Raw genomic sequence first — 18,897 nt, forward strand, 5'->3', positions numbered from 1 at the left:
CATTACTGTTGTACACGAAATTGAGAGAACGAAAAGAGAATGTCCGATGCTTTAACTAGGTTAGTGGATATGAAGGATCCGTCTAGAGAAGTTGGGAAACCTTCATTCCAAACCAATGTTGTACATGGGCTCAAGGATCCTGAGAGAAGAAATCGCGTGTAACCAGTCGTTGTTGACCGGTTACCATGAGACTGCATCTCCTCATGTTTTTCCACTCCCTTGTGGATTAGACCTTTAGGTGAAATGCTGGTGGTGTGGCCCCTTAATAAAACCACCTCCTTCGGTTTGGGCACCTGGGTAGTATCACAACCCTCACATAAATCGAATGATTTATATTGCTCATATCTGTTTGATGCCTCATTGTACCAATGTTTATGTGTTTAAATAAATAAATAAAATACTGATTGTTACCCATGGAATCTATTTTATAGATGATTTTCACCATTCGATGTCTATGATGAATAAATTCCAATAGTATTAAGTTGATCATATTATTCTTCTGCTCATTAATGAGATCATTAGAGAGGTGATCTGAGTTTGTATTTAAAAAAAAACAAATGGAATATATTTTCCTAACTAGTCAATCTTCTTCAGTTATTAACAATTATGTGACTATTAAAAACGGATACTGTCGTTACAATTCAATAATCAATATCAGTCAATGATTATGAGAGTTTCTTAGGTTATTTCGACTAGATTACATATGAAATATACTTGATTAGAAAGTGTTCACAAGAAACTGTACACATACTTTTGATGATTGTTAGAATTCGTCCACATGGATATGAAGAAAGTTCAGGAATACTACTTGTCAAAATTTCAACCCAAAACTTAATTTCTGTAGAAATGTAAGAACTCGTCACTATACATCGATTTCATTGATTATAACAAAGCATAAGACAATGTGGACAGGAGAACATTATGGAAATTTTTTCGACACTATGGAGTAACTGAGAAAACTGTCAACATCATACAGAATTCATACAACGGACTACACTGCAAAGTCATGCATGGAGGACAGCTGACATATATATTCCAAGTGAGGACTGTAGTCAGACAAGCCTGCCTACTCTCCTCCTTTTTTCTTTTTTCTGGTGGTTGATTAGATTATAAAGACCTTGACATCTGATGGGAAGCACGGGACAGAATGAACAGCTCAAAATCATTGAGAAGATTTGGACTTCGCAGATGACCTGGTCCTTCTATCCCGTACACATCAACAATGTAGGTCAAGACGAACAATGTAGCAGCAGTCTCTACATCAATAGGCCTCAACATACACAAGGGAAGAAGCAATATCCTCAAACACAATACGGAGAACACTAACCTTATCACTTGATGGAGAAACTCTGGAGGAGGTGGAAACATTCACGTGTCTGTGTAGTATCATCGATGAACGTGGAGGACCTGATACAGACGGAAATGCGACGATTAGCAAAGCAAGGATACCATTCCTACAGTTTAACAACATATGCAACCCAAAACAACTGTCGTCAAGCCAATATCAAAGTGATATTCTTCAATACGAATGTCAACACAGTTAGTTCTATAGTACGGAGCTGAAACGTGGAGAGCTACTACAACCATCATCATATAGGTACAAGTATTTCTAAACAATTGTCTACGTAAGATACTGAATATCCATTGACCGGATACCATCAGCAACAGCCTACTGTGAGATAGAACAAACGAGGTTCCATCTGAGGAGGAAATTAGGAAAACAGTTTGCAAGTGAATAGGATATAAATTGAGGAAATCATCAAACAGTATCATGAGGCAAACGCTAACTTGGAATCGTGAAGGGAAACGAAAAAGAGGAAGGCCAAAGAACATATTATGTTGGGAATTAGAAGGAGACATGAAAAGAATGAATAGCAACTGTAAAGCATTGTTCAGAACAGAATTGGATGAAGAATGCTAGTGAGCGGCCTATGCTCGTCCATGAAGGGTACACAGGCATAATTAATGAAGTAATGTTAACTAATTTAGTATATTAAAAATTTCTATCATCATATAAACTTAGAATTTGATTACCTTTTTTTGTTCTGGTTAGCATTACTTTTAGCTAGGTAATTTTGTATAGGAAGAGGTTGCTAACCTTATGCTCAACCCCTCTCCTTTATTTCCAGTCTTAGAACCGACAATACCCCCTAAAGCGACTTCAGACGGAGTTTACAATTTGATTAGTAGATGAATTACAATAGAGATATATATTATAAGATTTTTCAATGACAAATAATTTACAAACAGATTTTCATAAGTTTCACTTGTTACACACAGTGATAAATCACATGTTTACTTATTTAATTATAATTATCATTATTATCATTACTACCATTACTATTATTATTATTATTACTGTTATTATTATTATTACTAAGGTCACTATTTTGTACTTAAAGTTTAAGTAAATATTTACTTCATTTAAGAGATTTTATTCCTTTATAATAATACAATGTACTATCTGTAATTTGTACTATTAAATGCTTAAAAAAGAAGAAGAAGAAGAAGAAGAAGAAGAAGAAGAAGAATGATAACAGAGTAAACACACCAAGTTAATGTTATCACAGATAAGATACTTTTAATATAATAAAAAGTAAACAACTGAGATTAATTAGATAATATAGACAAATTTTAATGATAAAAGATAAGATATGTAAAAGAAAAAATATTAAAAAGAATTCTAGTATTAGAAGCAGTTTTTATGAAGATTGTAGTAATTTTAATAGTTGAGATCATGAGTTAATTGAAACTAGACCACTTTAGAAAACTTGGAAGCACTGGATGGTTGTTTCGTCCTATTGTGGGACTTCTCAACAGTGCGCATCCATGATCCTGCCTCGCGGGAATCGAACCTAGGACCTATCGGTATTTCGCGCGTGAGCTTAACTACTAAATCAATGAGATGGCCGATCTCCAATAGTGTCAATGTTTAACTTTAACTAATCCATGAAATTGAGCGTCACATTCAACATTGTCATCATCTCACAACAGACCCGGTTGAACCGCACTGGAATTTTAATTAAATATGAAAACAAACTTGAATGGATATTCATTATAGTATATTACAAATTAGTATATTTATATTATTTATTTATTTAAACACATAAATATTGTACAAGGAGGCACCAAACAGATATGAGCAACATAAATCATTCGATTTATGTGAGGGCTGAAATACTGACCGGGTGCCCAAACCGAAGGAGGTGGTTTTATTAAGGGGCCACACCTCCAGCATTTCACCTAAAGGTCTGATCCACAAGGAAGTGGGGCAACGTCAGGAAATGCAGTCTCATGATAGCCGGTCACCAATGATTGGTCTACACGCGATTGTTTCTCTTATGATGCTGGAGCCCATGTGCACCATTTGTTTGGAATGAAGGTTTCCCAACTTCTCTAGATGGATCCTCCATATCCACCAACCTAGTTAAAGCATCGGACATTCTCTTTACGATCTCTCAATTTCGTAAAGAATAGTAATGCTACGAGAAGGCAATGAGTAGGAGTTATGTGACAGTGGTTGTATGCGCGTGTCTACTTGAGAGCATTTGGAGAATGAGAACTGACTCTCCTCACTGTCATCCGTACCAGGGCATTTGAGGGAGGAAATTGTTATATATCAACAATCTCTTAATCATGATTAAACTAAAAATTTGATTCTATATTTAATAACTGAATTTATGAGTCGATTAAATCTAGACCACCAAAGAAAATCTGAAGGCACTGGATGACCGTTTTGTTCCAGCATGGGACTGGTGAGCAGTGTATATCCACTATCCCGTACTATAATACGCACAAAGAACCCCTTCTGATACTAATCATCATGTTCTCACTAGTGTCGGTCTCCAAGAGGTATTTCCTGGAGTTCTAGTGAAACGACGTGACCACTGGAGTTCAACCTTGTCTGTTGTGCGATAGCAACTCACTGAAGACAATGGTGGACGGTGGCGGAATTTCATGTATTGGCTGGAGTTGGATATTAACATAGTTAAATACCGACCGAAGGTCGTGAGTTCAAATCGTGGATGTGCACTGCTGAATAGTTCCATACAAGTTTTCCATGGTGGTCTAGCTTTAATCGATTTATGAATCCAATTGCTAGACTACTACAATCTCCATAAAACCCCCTTTGTGATAACGATTCTATATCTTTTTAACTAATAATAAACTTGTACCTAGAAAGGATATTTTATTGGGTAAATAATTCTTTAAGTTATTAGTTGTTTGTTACCCACAGACTTACCACATGGAAGGTATATGTTAATTGATAATTCATTGAACAGACATTGTCAGTGTGATTGTATCTGACGAAATATTGGGGCAGATTCAGAAGGTTCAATTAGTGCTTACCAACTTGTGTCATTTGTGGCATAAGCAACATATCCATCTACTAACGAAGAGGCGATATACTTAACAACTCGCTGAGTTTTACTTTGTGTCTGAGATGTATGGCCTGTTCAAGCAGGGAATATACGTTGGTTACTAGTATTTGGATATATGTGTCCTAGAACTGTTACTCTTGTATGTTGGGACGATAGAGCTAGCTGTGATGTGGTTAGGTTCATAGTACTAGGATGGTAAATCGGTTGATGAATTAGTGAATCTTTATCGACCGAGATTGTTAGAACATGTATTATGTCTCTGAATCCACTAACGATTTAACTGAATCATGTAGGTCATTCGAGACAACCTGGTTTAGGTCTTCTCGATTATCATGACCGACAATTGCAATAATGTTGGATGACACTATTGAGAATCGTCTTTAATAGTGAGGACTCGTTCGCTTTCTATCTTGTCCTAGATCTTGAGTTTCGAAACCATTTTATGCCTTTCATTCTGCGAATTTATTACTTTGCTTAAGTCAGATTCTTTATAATTAGTAAATTCTTTCCTTTTTACTACCACTGAGACTTCTACTACTTCTACTGCTGTCTTGAATTTTATTTTGATTTAATCTCGCGCTAATGTGATATGATAATTTGAACCGATACTCATATATGGCAGGGTGTACTTTTCTTATAAGTGACTAATCCATAGAAGAATCGCCATCGAAATTGTCGTATAATAAATTATTAAGAGCTGGAAAGGTTTGCCCAGGACAGAGTTGGATGGAGAGTGTTGGTGGGCATCCTATGCTCCTCCACAAGGAGTAACAGGCGTAAATAATTTAGTAAGTACAAAGGGAGAAAAAACAATTACAGTCTATTAAGGTAAATAATAACTTTTGTCAAAATAGTTGTTCAGAAATGTAGTTGTTTATGTAGTGAATTTCAATAGTTAAAAATTAATAGCCATTGATACGAGAGACTACAGTGTTACATCAAATAAGTCCACACTATAAGTTGTCTAATGAAATGACTTTTTCTCGAAAGAAACAATTGTTTAGTTCAGTTAATCAGAATGGAAGATATGGAAAATATATGACTTAATCACTGGATGACAGCTATTGTCAAATGTTATTCCTCATTATTAATCAATGTGCCAATTAAGTAACAAAATATATCCTATGAATAAACTAACTGGGACGTGATGTGTTGTATTCAGCGTTATGTAATGTGAAGTGAACACTATATATATATATATATATATATATATATATATATATATATATATACTGTTTTCTTACTATGATTTCGTTTGATATAGAAAGTCAACTTTTTGAATAGTTTTTATGCCCCATGTTTGTCAGAAAATAGAATTTTCCAGTTGAAATCTCTTATAGATCAATATTATATTTTGTTAATTGCTAACTCATTATAGGCATTTGTGGAGATTGTAGTGATTTTAATAGTTGAATTCATGAGTCGATAGAAGCTAAACCATCATTGAAAACTTGAAAGCATTGGATGGACATCTCGTTCTAAAATGGCACTCCTAAGCACTGAACATACACGATCCCTTAGGAACTTCGATTTTGCTTGCAAACACTTAACCTCCTAGACCACTGAGTGTTAATGTCTAACTACAATCGATTCGTGATCTTGTGCAACCTTTCATTCATTGTCTAAGGTGGGTAAATATCTCACATCCGATACGGACTGAACAACACTGGTCACGATTTTTCACGAGAGCTCCAGGAAATCCATCTTGAAGCTAATCACTAATGAGCACATGCATTATATCAGAATAGGGATTTGTGGAAATTGTAGTATTTTCAAAGTTGAATTCACGTGTCGATCTAATTGGTACTTCATTTAATAAAACAATAATTAGTAGATTTATTTATAACTGTATTGAATCTGCCCAACCTTTGCTGCTACCTTGATATGGTGATCGGGTTTGCCTATCATGATGAACCAATCGAGCTATACTGGCTGGAAAAATCGCTACTCAAGGTCCTACCATGCCAACCAGGTCGGCTGAATAAAGGTAAGACTAAAAGCAACAAATCCAAGGTCTGAAGGCGAAGTCGTACTGCTCACTGTACAGATGTGTGACGGCAGTAAGGTGTTTTCTTCAGACAACCAGCATAACAACGATGCTGCCTTCCCAGAAGGAGGGGTGGGGTCAGAAAAGGTCGACCCTAATAATGCACACTTCACCTTATCCCACTGATATCCGTCTCCGGTGGTAAGGTCTCAACAAGTACGAAGCTAACACAAAAATTACCCACCAAAAAGGTCGTGTGTGACCGACCTCAAGCAGTTTTCCCTTGGGCACTGCGGTCACGCTCCCAAGTCACTAAGACCACCTCTAATCCTATTTCCTTTTCAGGTACCTCTAGAAGAACCCTTCCACGGTGTGAGCAACCGGGAAGTGATAAATGCCCTCATACCTTTAACAGTACTCATATTGAATCTGACATGATCATAGAAATCTATTAGAAAATGAATAATAGTGAATAATTGACTCAAGCTAAGTGAATTTTTCTGATAAATGAATTTATTTGTATATTTCTTAGTCCGTATTATTACTTACTTACTTACGCCTGTTACTCCTCGTGAAGGAGCATAGGCCGCTCACCAGCATTCTCCATCCAACCCTGTCCTGGGCAATCCTTTCTAGCTCCGTCCAGTTGTAATTCGTCGTTTTCATATCTGCTTCTATTATCCGACGCAATGTGTTCTTTGGCCTTCCTCTTTTTCGCTTCCCTTCAGGATTCCAAGTTAGGGCTTGTCTCGTGATGCAGTTTGACGATTTGCGTAATGTATGTCCTATCAATTTCCATCGTCTTTTCCTAATTTCTTCTTCAGCTGGAAGTTGGTTTGTTCTCTCCCACAGAAGGCTATTGCTGATGGTATCCGGCCAATGGATGTTGAGTATCTTGCGTAGGCAGCTATTTATAAATACTTGTACTTTCTTGATTGTGGTTGTTGTAGTTCTCCAAGTTTCAGCTCCATACAGTAGAACTGCCTTGACGTTCGTATTGCAAATTCTCACTTTGATATTGGTTGAAAGTTGTTTTGAGTTCCATATGTTCTTCAATTGTAGGAATGCGACCCTTGCTTTTCCGATCCTCGCCTTTACGTCTGCATCTGAACCTCCTTGTTCATCGATGATGCTTCCTAGGTATGTGAAGGACTCTACATCTTCCAGAGTTTCGCCATCAATAGTGATTGGATTGTTGTTTTCCGCTTTGAATTTGAGGACTTTGGTTTTCCCTTTGTGTATACTGAGGCCTACTGATGCAGAGACTGCTGCTACACTGGCTGTCTTCATCTGTATCTGTTCGTGTGTACGTGATAGGAGGGCTAGGTCATCTGCGAAGTCCAAATCGTCTAATTGATTCTGAGCTGTCCATTGTATTCCGTGTTTTCCTCAGATGTCGAGGTCTTCATAATCCAGTCGACCACCAGAAGAAAGAGGAAGGGAGAGAGTAAACAGCCTTGTCTGACTCCGGTCCTTACTTGGAATGCATCTGTCAGCTGTCCTCCATGCACTACTTTGCACTGTAGTCCGTCGTATGAGTTCCGGATAATATTGACAGTCTTCTCAGGAACTCCGTAGTGTCGAAGAAGTTTCCATAATGTCCTCCTATCTACACTGTCGAATGCCTTTTCATAATCAATGAAGTTGATGTATAGTGACGGGTTCCACTCAACTGATTGTTCGACGATGATCCGTAGTGTTGCAATTTGGTCTGTGCACGACCGATCCTTACGGAATCCAGCTTGTTGATCTCGAAGTTGGGCGTCTACTGCATCCTTCATCCGGTTCAGCAACAATCTGTTGAAGACTTTCCCTGGTATTGACAGTAGTGTAATACCTCTGTAGTTTTCACATTTGCTCAGATCTCCTTTCTTTGGAATCTTGATGAGGTGTCCTTCTTTCCAGTCCGTCGGCACTTGTTCCTCCTCCCAAATCTTTTTGAACAGAAGATAAAACATGCTTGTGGTTGCTTCGATGTCTGATTTCAGTGCTTCAGCTGGTATGTTGTCGGGTCCTGCTGCTTTCCCGTTCTTGATTTGTCTGATGGCCATTCTAATTTCTTCCGTCGTTGGTGGGTTGACATCTATAGGAAGATCTATGTGTGCCGCTTCGATGTCCGGTGGATTCATTGGAGCCGGCCTATTCAGGAGTTCCTCGAAGTATTCCACCCATCTGTTCCGTTGTTGTTGAATTTCGGTAATTGGCTTGCCTTCTTTGTCTTTGACCGGCCTCCCTGGTTTACTGTATTTTCCTGCTAGTTTCTTCGTTGTATCGTGAAGCTGTTTCATATTTCTTTCCCTTGCAGCTTTTTCCGCCGTCGTTGATAGTTCTTTCACATATTTCTTCTTGTCGGCTCTAATGCTCTTCTTCACTCACTTGTTTGCTTCTATGTACTCAGCTTGTGCTTGGAACTTCTATGTTCGTGTTCGGCTGTTGTTAATTGCTGTCTTCTTGTTTTTCCTTTCTTTGATCCTCTCCAGTGTTTCTATAGAGATCCATTCCTTATGATGGTGTTTCTTTAGGCCCAGAACCTCTTGACACGTTGAAATCAATGCTTCTTTGATACCTTTCTAGTTGTCCTCCATAGTAGTTTCTTATTCCTTCAGTAGATCTTGTAAGGCTTGGAACCTGTTGTTGAGAGCTATCTTGAATTCATTGAGTTTGTCAGTATCTCGAAGGAAGGCTGTATCGAACCTTTGTAGTGCTGTTTGTCCACTTGTTCAGTTCTTTTTCAGCTTCAGTTTTAAATTGGCTACAACTAGGTGGTGATCTGAAGCTACGTCAGCACCTCTCCTGGTTCTCACGTCTTCGATTGTCCTTCGGAATTTTTTGTTGATGCAAATATGATCTATTTGGTTCTCTGTGGTGTGGTCCGGTGAGATCCATGTAGCCTTGTGTATACGCTTGTGTGGAAATATTGTGCCTCCTATGACTAATTTGTTGAATGCACATAGATTTGCAAATCTTTCTCCATTTTCCTTTCTCTGTCCCAGTCCATGTCGTCCCATAATATCTTCATATCCAGTGTTGTCTATTCCAACTTTGGCATTTAGATCTCCCATAAGAATAGTTAGGTCCCTCCTTGGGCATTTCTCTATGATTGACTGCAGCCGCTCGTAGAATTGATCTTTAATGTCGTCGTTGCTATCATTGGTGGGTGCATAACATTGGATAATATTCATTAAGATCCCCTCCTTCTTTGTTTTGAATGATACTTTGATGATTCTGGATCCGTGAGATTCCCATCCTACAAGTGCATTTCGTGCTACTTTGGACAGCATAAGAGCGACTCCCTGAATGTGTGGAGCATTGTCCTCTTCGTGACCGGAGTGTAGCAGCATCTCTCCCGTAGCTAGCCTTTTCTGTCCAGCTTGGGTCCAGTGGGTTTCGCTGATTCCCAGTACTGCTAAGTTGTATCTCCTCATTTCCATTGCTATTTGACTGGTCTTCCCGGTTTCCCACATTGTTCGAACATTCCATGTACCTATAAAAATTTTTGCTCTGGTTGTTAGAAGGGGCATCGGCCTCGTGGCTTCCGAAGGAACTCGGCTTTCACCATGAAGCGTCATAATTCTTCTAAATGAAGACCTTCTAACTCGCAGGACAGAGTTAAAATGGTTTGGATTATTTTTTCTGGTAAGCGTTTTTTTGCGAGTTAGTTTTCTACGGGATGGGGACGCTAACCTCATGCCCAACCCTCCTCCTTTACCCGGGCTTGGGACCGGCAGTAACCCTATAAGGGCTACAGGCGGAGTTAGTCCGTATTATTATGTTAGCTCAATTCAATTTCTAAGATTTCATCTTATGTGGATTTGTTTCAAATGATCAATGAGGCATTGTAAATCATAATAGGTAATTTGTCAATCCAACTTTTATCATATTGAATAATAGAAGACATATATATATGTACATGTGTAGGTTTCATTTTGAGTATTTTAATGTAACATATTCTTTAATGTTGAAATCTGTGGTAACTTTGTTTATTTTTTCTTTAATGGCACAGATTTATGTTTACATTGATAAACCACACACACACACACATAGAGAGAGAGAGAGAGAGACGGTTGTCTATTCATACTCAGATACCAATATATTGATATTAAACAAATTTTATAGAATATAACTAACAGTATTTATTTATCACCAATCAGTAGAATGTATGATCAATTATAGTCTCATAGGTAGGAAACAATGAAAAAATAATCCTGATAATGGACATTAGAATATCACATAAAATCAAATAGTTTATATCCAGTTAAAGTCTTATTTTTTTGACCAAAAAAAAGAGAAAAAAAAACTATCTGTTATTGTTATCTGATGATTTGCTGAAGTAACTAACTAACTCAATTGAATAGCGAAATAGTTACTTGGGTAATATTGTTAACTTAAGATTTAATTGGTAATTAATTCATGATTGAGATCATGAGATGGTGAAGATTTGTAGGTCAGGTGGATGATTTTAATGGAGTTTTGTTCTCTGAGTTGGATGGTTTGGTCGTGCCATCCAACTCAGAGAACAAAACTTCATCAAAATGATTGATATCATATTTGTCTACTCTTTTAGTCCCGCAATAGGATGTAATGGTCGTTCAGTGCTTTCAGGCTTTTCATGGTGGTCTAGCATCAATTAACTCATGATCTCAACCATTGAGATTACTCTTTTAATGTTGATTGAATTCTATTAGTCTATATGCGTACTATATCGAGGTATTGAGTGACTGGAGGTAACTGTAATAACTTGATTGGTGGAATTTGATCGACATTAAAGAATCAGATAAAAAAGACGTTGATTATTACTTAGTGATTAATCAGTTGTAAAGATTTAAGTTCTGAAGGAGATCATCTGTGGCTGAAATAGGTCAGATATAAAGTCTTAGACTGTAAAGCTCTGCGGTGTGGTTTTAAATCCTATAGAGAATGTCAGTTCCCATAAAATTTAAGGTGGAGTTTCTTGACAGTTGTTTTTGCTAACAACTTTCAGTCATCTAATATTTGGTACTTTTTCTTTTTTCGAATAGATTAAGTAAAAATTCACGATGTTGATGTTAAACACTAACACCATTGGATGCCGATTCAGTGATCTAGAGGCTAAGCGTTCGCTCACGAGACTTAAGGCTATGGGTTCGAATCCCGCGAGCGGGATTGTGGATGCGCACTGTTGAGGAGCCCCATAATAGGACGAAACAGCCGTCCAGTGCTTTCAGGTTTCGAAGGTGGTCTAACATCAATCGGTTCATGATCTCAATTAAAAATTCACGAATTAAATTAGATATTTTTACATAGAAAAGTAAATGAATGAGTTGTTGACATAGAAACATTGAAGTTAAATTAATAAGCAAAGATAAGAGATTTCTAATGACAGTTTGGTATGATACAGATCACAGACCACACTACAGTGAATATAACTTTTGAACATAAAATACAACTGAATCAATATTGATTTGATTATAAAGATCTATCCAACTTTATTAGTTTATTATTAACATGAACACAGCGATCTAAACACCCCTTTGTAATTCACTGAAAAATTATTGTCGAGTTCTTCATAACTTGATATAACGCATAGGATTACAAAAAACATATCACTTCTTACTGAAATTGAAATATATCCGTTTTTGTATAGTATTTACTTAGAATAATATGTATAATGGAGATGTGATGTAGCGATTAACACTTTAAACTTCCAGTTTATAGTTTACAATTTGTATTCGTTATAGAATTGTTATAACTTGTGGCCTTATACCCTATTAATTTATAACGTGATGATACCACCAATCAGAGAACAGTGATTTATCGAATGGACCAATGACGCATAAATCCATACGAGTAGTCTAAATTCCTTATCAGTTCTTCTTCCTGCCTAGCCCTGCCCGTTCACTTCAGAACACCAATAACAGCTTCCACTATGCGAATCATTTACTTCAAGCATACTCGGTTTATATAAAATTCAAACAAACCACATCGTATCATAAAATAGAAAATAACATTTGTACAAGATCTATCCAAAAGTGGTTGTGAATGTGGGAAACTGTAATTAATAGACTGGACATAACTCAAGAACGGCAAACCGTATAATAATAGTCTGTGAATCAAAATGAAGCTTACGATAGGAGAAACATGAATCTGCATAGTTTCGCTACCTAACAATTATACAATAAAATTATATGTATGGTATTAGTTCATAAATAGTTTTCAATAGTTACTATTCAATATTCTCGTCAGGATATAACAGGACTGATCCAATTGAGGTTGTCATTAAAAACCATAAATTACTAGAGATCCGTTTCATTCTATAGCAGGACTCCTCAGTTGTGCACGCTCGTGACTCTATCCGGAAATAGAACCCATCATGTCACAGATTCAAACTTAGTTGCATATACTTCGTTTTAAGCATCTAAGTAACATCATATAAATAATGTATAATTCAACGATGATTAGTGCCAACATGTACTTGGTTAGTGAGTTATTATAATATTCCTGACTGTTTTCGGATTCAAAATATACATCGAATATTTGATTATTTACAACTATTTAATGGTTGAGATCATAAGTCAACTGAAGCTAGAGCACCATGGAAAACCTGAAACCACTGCACGGCCGTTTCGTCCTATTGTGGAACTTCTCAGCAGTGCGCATACACGATCACACTTCGTGAGGTTCGAACCCAGGACCTATCAGTCTCGTGCGCGAGCGCCCAACCATTAGACCACTGAGATGGCCGGCATCTAACAGTGTTAATGTCTAACTTCAAATAACCCACGAAATTGAGCAACAAATCCACTATTGTCATCAGTGAGTTACTATTTCACAACTGGGTCTGATCTCAACTATTGAAATTACTACAATCTTTACAAAACCCTTTCTGATATCAAATTTCTCTTTTATTTCATAAAAATAACTTTTATTGTTGTTTTCAGATGCGTATTTTATCTGAACAAAATAAAAAATTAATGAATGATAATGGTTCAATTAATCGTTTATCTAAAGAAACTGAAAAAATTCGTTCAATGTATAATACAGAATTAAAACAATTAAGACATTTAGTTGATGAATGTGAACGTGAAAAAGCTGATAGTTTAGCTAAAATTGCACATTTACAACAGACTATAAGAAATAAACAAGATCAGTAAGTAGTATATTTATTTGATTTTGAAAAAAACAAACTTTTGTTATTGTATTGTGATATATGCTATGGATATTGATAGATATCAGTCAGTCAGTCAGCTACAACGTAGGACCAGGCACATATGTTCACCGGTCCAAGTTGCCACACCTCACTCATTAGCACAGCAAGATGAACATTGGATACATAGAAGTAGTTACTTCAAAGGGGGTGATATATATTGAAGAAAGATTGCATATAAAAGTATAGTACAGGAAGAAAGAATTAGTTCGTAGAAAGAAAGATGTGAAGTGATTTTCATTTCATAGTTTAAGGGAATACAACTAGTGTATACACCTACGACATTGTGATCGATTTTGAGCCATGTCACCAAGAGTCTCCAACCATTGGTTAAGATAGTCACGCGGACCCCAACCAAGTAGTCTGCATCTACCAACATGGCTCAGACTAGAAGCTGGTGAGTTCAAGGGCTGATGCCACGTTTTGTTTGACCTAACTTTCTTCTAACCATCCCGAACACCGGTTAGCATTACGCGTCGTGGTAATCGGTATTCAGGCATACGTAACACGTGGCCCAACCATCTCAGTTGATGAAGATTAACAACCTCATCAACCGGTTTACCATCATTCCCTAATACCCTGCGTCTAATCTCACTATTACTTACCCGGTGATCCCAGCAGATGCGAGCAATATTTCTAAGACATCTGTGGTCAAATACTGCTTGTATTGATAGATATAAGTAGTATGTATCGTGAATTGAAAGTGAAATTGCTGGTGGGCAGAAGGTTAAGAAGATTGAAGAGAAGAGAACGAGAGCAGAGAATGATTGGTATGGAAATGAAGGAACAATGAAGTCTGAGATGGTTGATTGACATTTTGCAAATGAATTATTCACTGTAGGGTTTTCAAACTTTACTAAGATGTTTGTAAGTAAAGATGGATAGTGGTCAGCAGTGGGATCCAGGACACCGTTTCGTCCTGCATCCCAGGGTTAATGTTCACTCTGGAAATCGAACCCAGTACCGTTTGCTTCAAATACCATCGCGTTATCCACTTAGCTACTGAGTCTTGATAGCCACCTGCTTGTTCAGTTGAGTGGCGTTTGAAGCGAACGCTACTGGGTTCGAGTCCTAAAGTGAATATTAAATCTGGGATGCAGGTACATCCAGCTGATGAGTCCCAAATAGGACGAGACGCGCATCCTGAATTCCACTGCTAGCCACTATCAATATTTACCAATAATAATAGTTAACATTATTATAAAGCAGTTGTGTACATATACATATACTCACATTGTCTCTAATTTATCATTCTTGATTTTGAAAGCTTCATTACTGTGATCAAAGGAACAGTTTCAGTTATTTTTTTCATTCAGTTAATTTAGTTGAGTCGATTCTCCTAATAATTTATTGTGTACAATCTATGATTAATTTGGTTAGTAATCATTACATGAAATTCTTTTCTTCATGTCACCTTGTGGTGTGAGCTACTTATATCCAAATAAGTAGTAGTCAGGAATAGAACGTATTTCAGTAGAGGATTGAGAAGGAAAGAACGGGAACGGTAGGTAATTGGTATGAAGATGCAGGAGCAATGAAATCTGAGACAATGGACAAATATTTGCAAAAGGAACAGTCAACTTCGAGACAATGGACTGACACTTTTCAAATGAAGTATTTACTGTATGGTTCACAGATTTTAGTGAGATGTTCTGTAACGTTGTTCTCGAATATATCCCATTTCACTCCCCGCCCAATCGCGTTCTTGTTCAATACAAGCCTACGTGTGTTGTTATTAGGATTAACAATTTTGTTTTGATAATGCTAGTGAAAAGTTCCATTTCCCACTTTAAACATAACGAAAATTCGGGCAATATTTTCACAAGCTTTTTTATTCTTGTTCTTAATGAGAATTCCACTGAAGTTGTACAGTAACTCTTAGTTGACTGACTGATTTGTTTAACTAATTTTGGTAATGAATGAGATTTCAAGTTGTTAAATATTCAAATGACCCTTAGGGTTTCTTGTCAACTAACTCTAAATAGTAGTATATTTCATACAAACTACTTACATCCTACTTTTACACTTTTAGAATTAATCAATTAAATCAAAATAATCAACGTTTGGCAAAACAACTTGATGATGCTTTAAAAGAATCTAGTATTAAAGATGCTGATAAACTTCAATTAGAACGTCATATTAAACAAGCGGAAGAGGAGGCACATCGATGGCGTACAACAGCTGAACAACAGAAACAAGCGAATAGTCAGTTGCATAAAGTAAATTAAAGATTTAAAATAGACAAGTAAATTTTTATGTCACTTTTTTTTCAACTTTAATTTTATAATATCGATTACATAATTAATTGTATAATGAATTGAATTTGGTTGGATATGTCAAAAGTATTGTCTATATGGAGATTTTATTTGTCAAGATCGGATTTTGGTTACCTACATACTTCTGTTACTTCTCGTGGAGGGGCATAGGATGCCCACCAGCACTCTCCAGCCATCCCTGTTCTAAGCGATTCTCTTCAGCTCTTTCCAGTTGTTAATCATCCTTTTCATATGTGCTTATATTTTCCGACGTAATGTGTTCTTTGACCTTCCTCTTTTCCTCTTCCCTTCAGGATTCTAAGTTAGGGCTTGCTTCGTGATGCAGATTGGCGATTTCCGCAATATATGTCCTATCAATTTCCATCGTCTTTTCCTAATTTCCTCCTCATCTAGGAGATGGTTTGTTCTCTCTCACAGAAAACTGTTGCTGATGGTATCCGGCCAATGGATGTTGAGTATCTCGCGTAGACAGCTATTTATAAATACTTGTACTCTCTTGATGATGGTTGTAGTAGTTCTCTAAGTTTCATCCCCGTACACTACAACTGTCTTGACGTTGTGATTGCTGAAATATAAATCGATTGGTAGTTCTTTATTTACTTTTGTAACATTTCTGTAATATTTGAATGTATCTTAAATGATAAACATACATTTCCGACAGTAATCACTATGTTGCTTTCTAACACTGACGTTTATTGATAGTGTAGTGAGTGAAAACTCAGACACACAGGAAATCTTACATTAAATACATCATTTGCATTTTTTTTCTTCAGTTGTCTTTTACATACTTCCTCATTATTCTGATCCTTCTACTATAACAATTGCTTTTCATTTTCTTTCTACTTCATTTTATTTCACTCTTCTGATTGTAAACATTCTACTTCCAATTCGTGCTACATACTACTTATGTCTGTCCAAATAACTAACATACTCCACTGTTTATTGATATTTAAGTAAATTAGTCAATGAAACTGTGACATCATTCTAACTGAGTTGGCTGTGTGGTGTGTGAATACAAATACATAAGCATTTCTTATCCCATTCTGTTTCGTTTGTTGATTGAAGATTTGGACTGTGTTGACTTATTGGCCGATATACCTATGATGCTAAAAATTTATGATAAGTTGACAAATTACATTCTACCGAAGTTAAGATTACGCGATCATAAATTATTATGTTTAATCGATATATTTATTTCTGTTGGTGATATTATAAATATATATGATGATTTGATTCGTTGAATTCATGAATCGATCGAAGCTAGACCACTGTTGAAAACCTGGAAGCACTGGAAGGCCATCTCGTTCTAGTACGGAATTAGTGAGCAGTGCGCATCCACGATCCCACACTCGGAGTTCGAGCCTAGGACCTTCGGTCTCGCAAGCGAACGCTTAACCTCTAGATCAATGAGCTGATATCCAAAGGTGTTAATGTTTTCAATGATGGTCTAGCTTCTATCGACTCATGAAATCAACTATGAAAATCACTATTATCTCCACAAATCCCCATTTTAATCATAATATATGTGGATTATAAGAAAGTCTATTCTTATATGATTTAAACATAATCTTTATTTTTACTTGAATCCAGTCTTAAAGAATTTTAACCATAGTAGCTACTTTGTTCAATACAATGTATTTTGTGACAGTGGCTAATCGTTGGTCAATATGAGTTATGTCATATGACGACAAATTTCCCCTTAACACACATTCAAGCTGTATTTATACAATAATTAGATTTTATAGATGTTTTTTAACAGTCATTATCTTCAATAGAGCGAGTTTTATATAAGTCCAGGTGTTAAAACTATGTTTTTATGTTTATTAAATGTTGAATGCGGAAAATTCCAGTGTAATATTCGTTTGCTTCTTCAAAAAGTAGACAAAGAGGGAAATGTGACTAGGTAATTGGATTAGTATTGGACTTGGTGACCTGAGCACGTAACTACAGAGCCCACTGGACAACTGTTTGAGACCGATCACCGATGTTGTATCTACGTAATCTTAAGGTCTTAGTATTGATTAAGAGGATTCATGGAGCAGATACAAATGCACTATTTTAAATATCATGATTCCTCAACTCCCTCCTGTTGTATGAAGGCAACATTGTTGAACATTCTAGTTATATGAGAGAAGCAGCTTTCTGCTATCATACACAGGTACAATCAGCAGTAGGGCTTCTTTTTTCAACTGTAAATTTGTTGCTTTAAATCTTATATTTCCCTAACTGAACTATCTGGCATGGTAGGATTTAAAGAAATATTCCAACTAACACAGCTTGATTGAGTTATTACGACAGACAAACGTGATCATCACTTCTGGGTGGAAACTACTATCAGACTGGTATGTCAATTTTCGCGATAATAGAGAAATATAAAAAATAACCCAAATGAAACTAAAAAATCCCAGTTATTTTCGTCAGGAATTATTGACTATGACATTGTTGTCTTAAACGGATAATGTATTGAACAAGAACACAAAAAAGGACAATCAGATGTATCTAGACACAAAGTTACAGAATCTCTTAGAATAATCTGAGAACCATAAAGTAATGACTTCAATTTCGAAATGTTAATCAATCGTCTCAGACATCATTGATCCTTCATTTCCACACAAATCATTCATTGTTCTCGTTCTATTCTCATCTTCTCATCTTCTTAGCATTCTGCCACCAGCTATTTCACTTTACATTGATGATACATACTACTAATATCTATCGACATCAGTAACAAACATCACAATACCATATTCAATTCACTATACCGTAAATTTTCTCATATAAATAATCTCTTATTCTATGTCATTAACAGTTAGAACTGATTGGAATTTAGAAGATTTGTTCAACTAGGTTATTGTCTAAGACGAAACGGTCGTACAATGCTTACATCTTTCCCATGGTGATCTAGCTTTAATTGACTCGTTCAATGCTTACAGGTTTTCCATGATGGTCTAGCTTCATTTGACTTATTATCTCCACAAAACCCCTCTCTGATTATAATCAAAAATACTCACTAGTGACTGGCTTCAAGAGGTAGTTCATGGAGTTCTATTGAGAAGCAATGACCAATAG

At 36.4% G+C, this 18,897-nt stretch overlaps 1 protein-coding gene across 1 annotated transcript in view; it reads left to right on the top strand.

The window, feature by feature from the left end:
* Positions 1-18,897, top strand: part of IFA-4 (Lamin A C) — a 63,356-nt gene that overhangs the window by 12,943 nt on the left and 31,516 nt on the right. Inside the window, exons 2-3 of the mRNA XM_051215296.1 lie at positions 13,287-13,495; positions 15,585-15,771. Of these exons, the coding sequence (XP_051068500.1) occupies positions 13,287-13,495; positions 15,585-15,771 (396 nt within the window). The remainder of the gene's footprint in view (positions 1-13,286; positions 13,496-15,584; positions 15,772-18,897) is intronic.

This window comes from Schistosoma haematobium, chromosome 2 (assembly GCF_000699445.3).
Source record: "Schistosoma haematobium chromosome 2, whole genome shotgun sequence".
In the NCBI taxonomy this organism is placed as follows: Eukaryota; Metazoa; Platyhelminthes; class Trematoda; order Strigeidida; family Schistosomatidae; genus Schistosoma; species Schistosoma haematobium.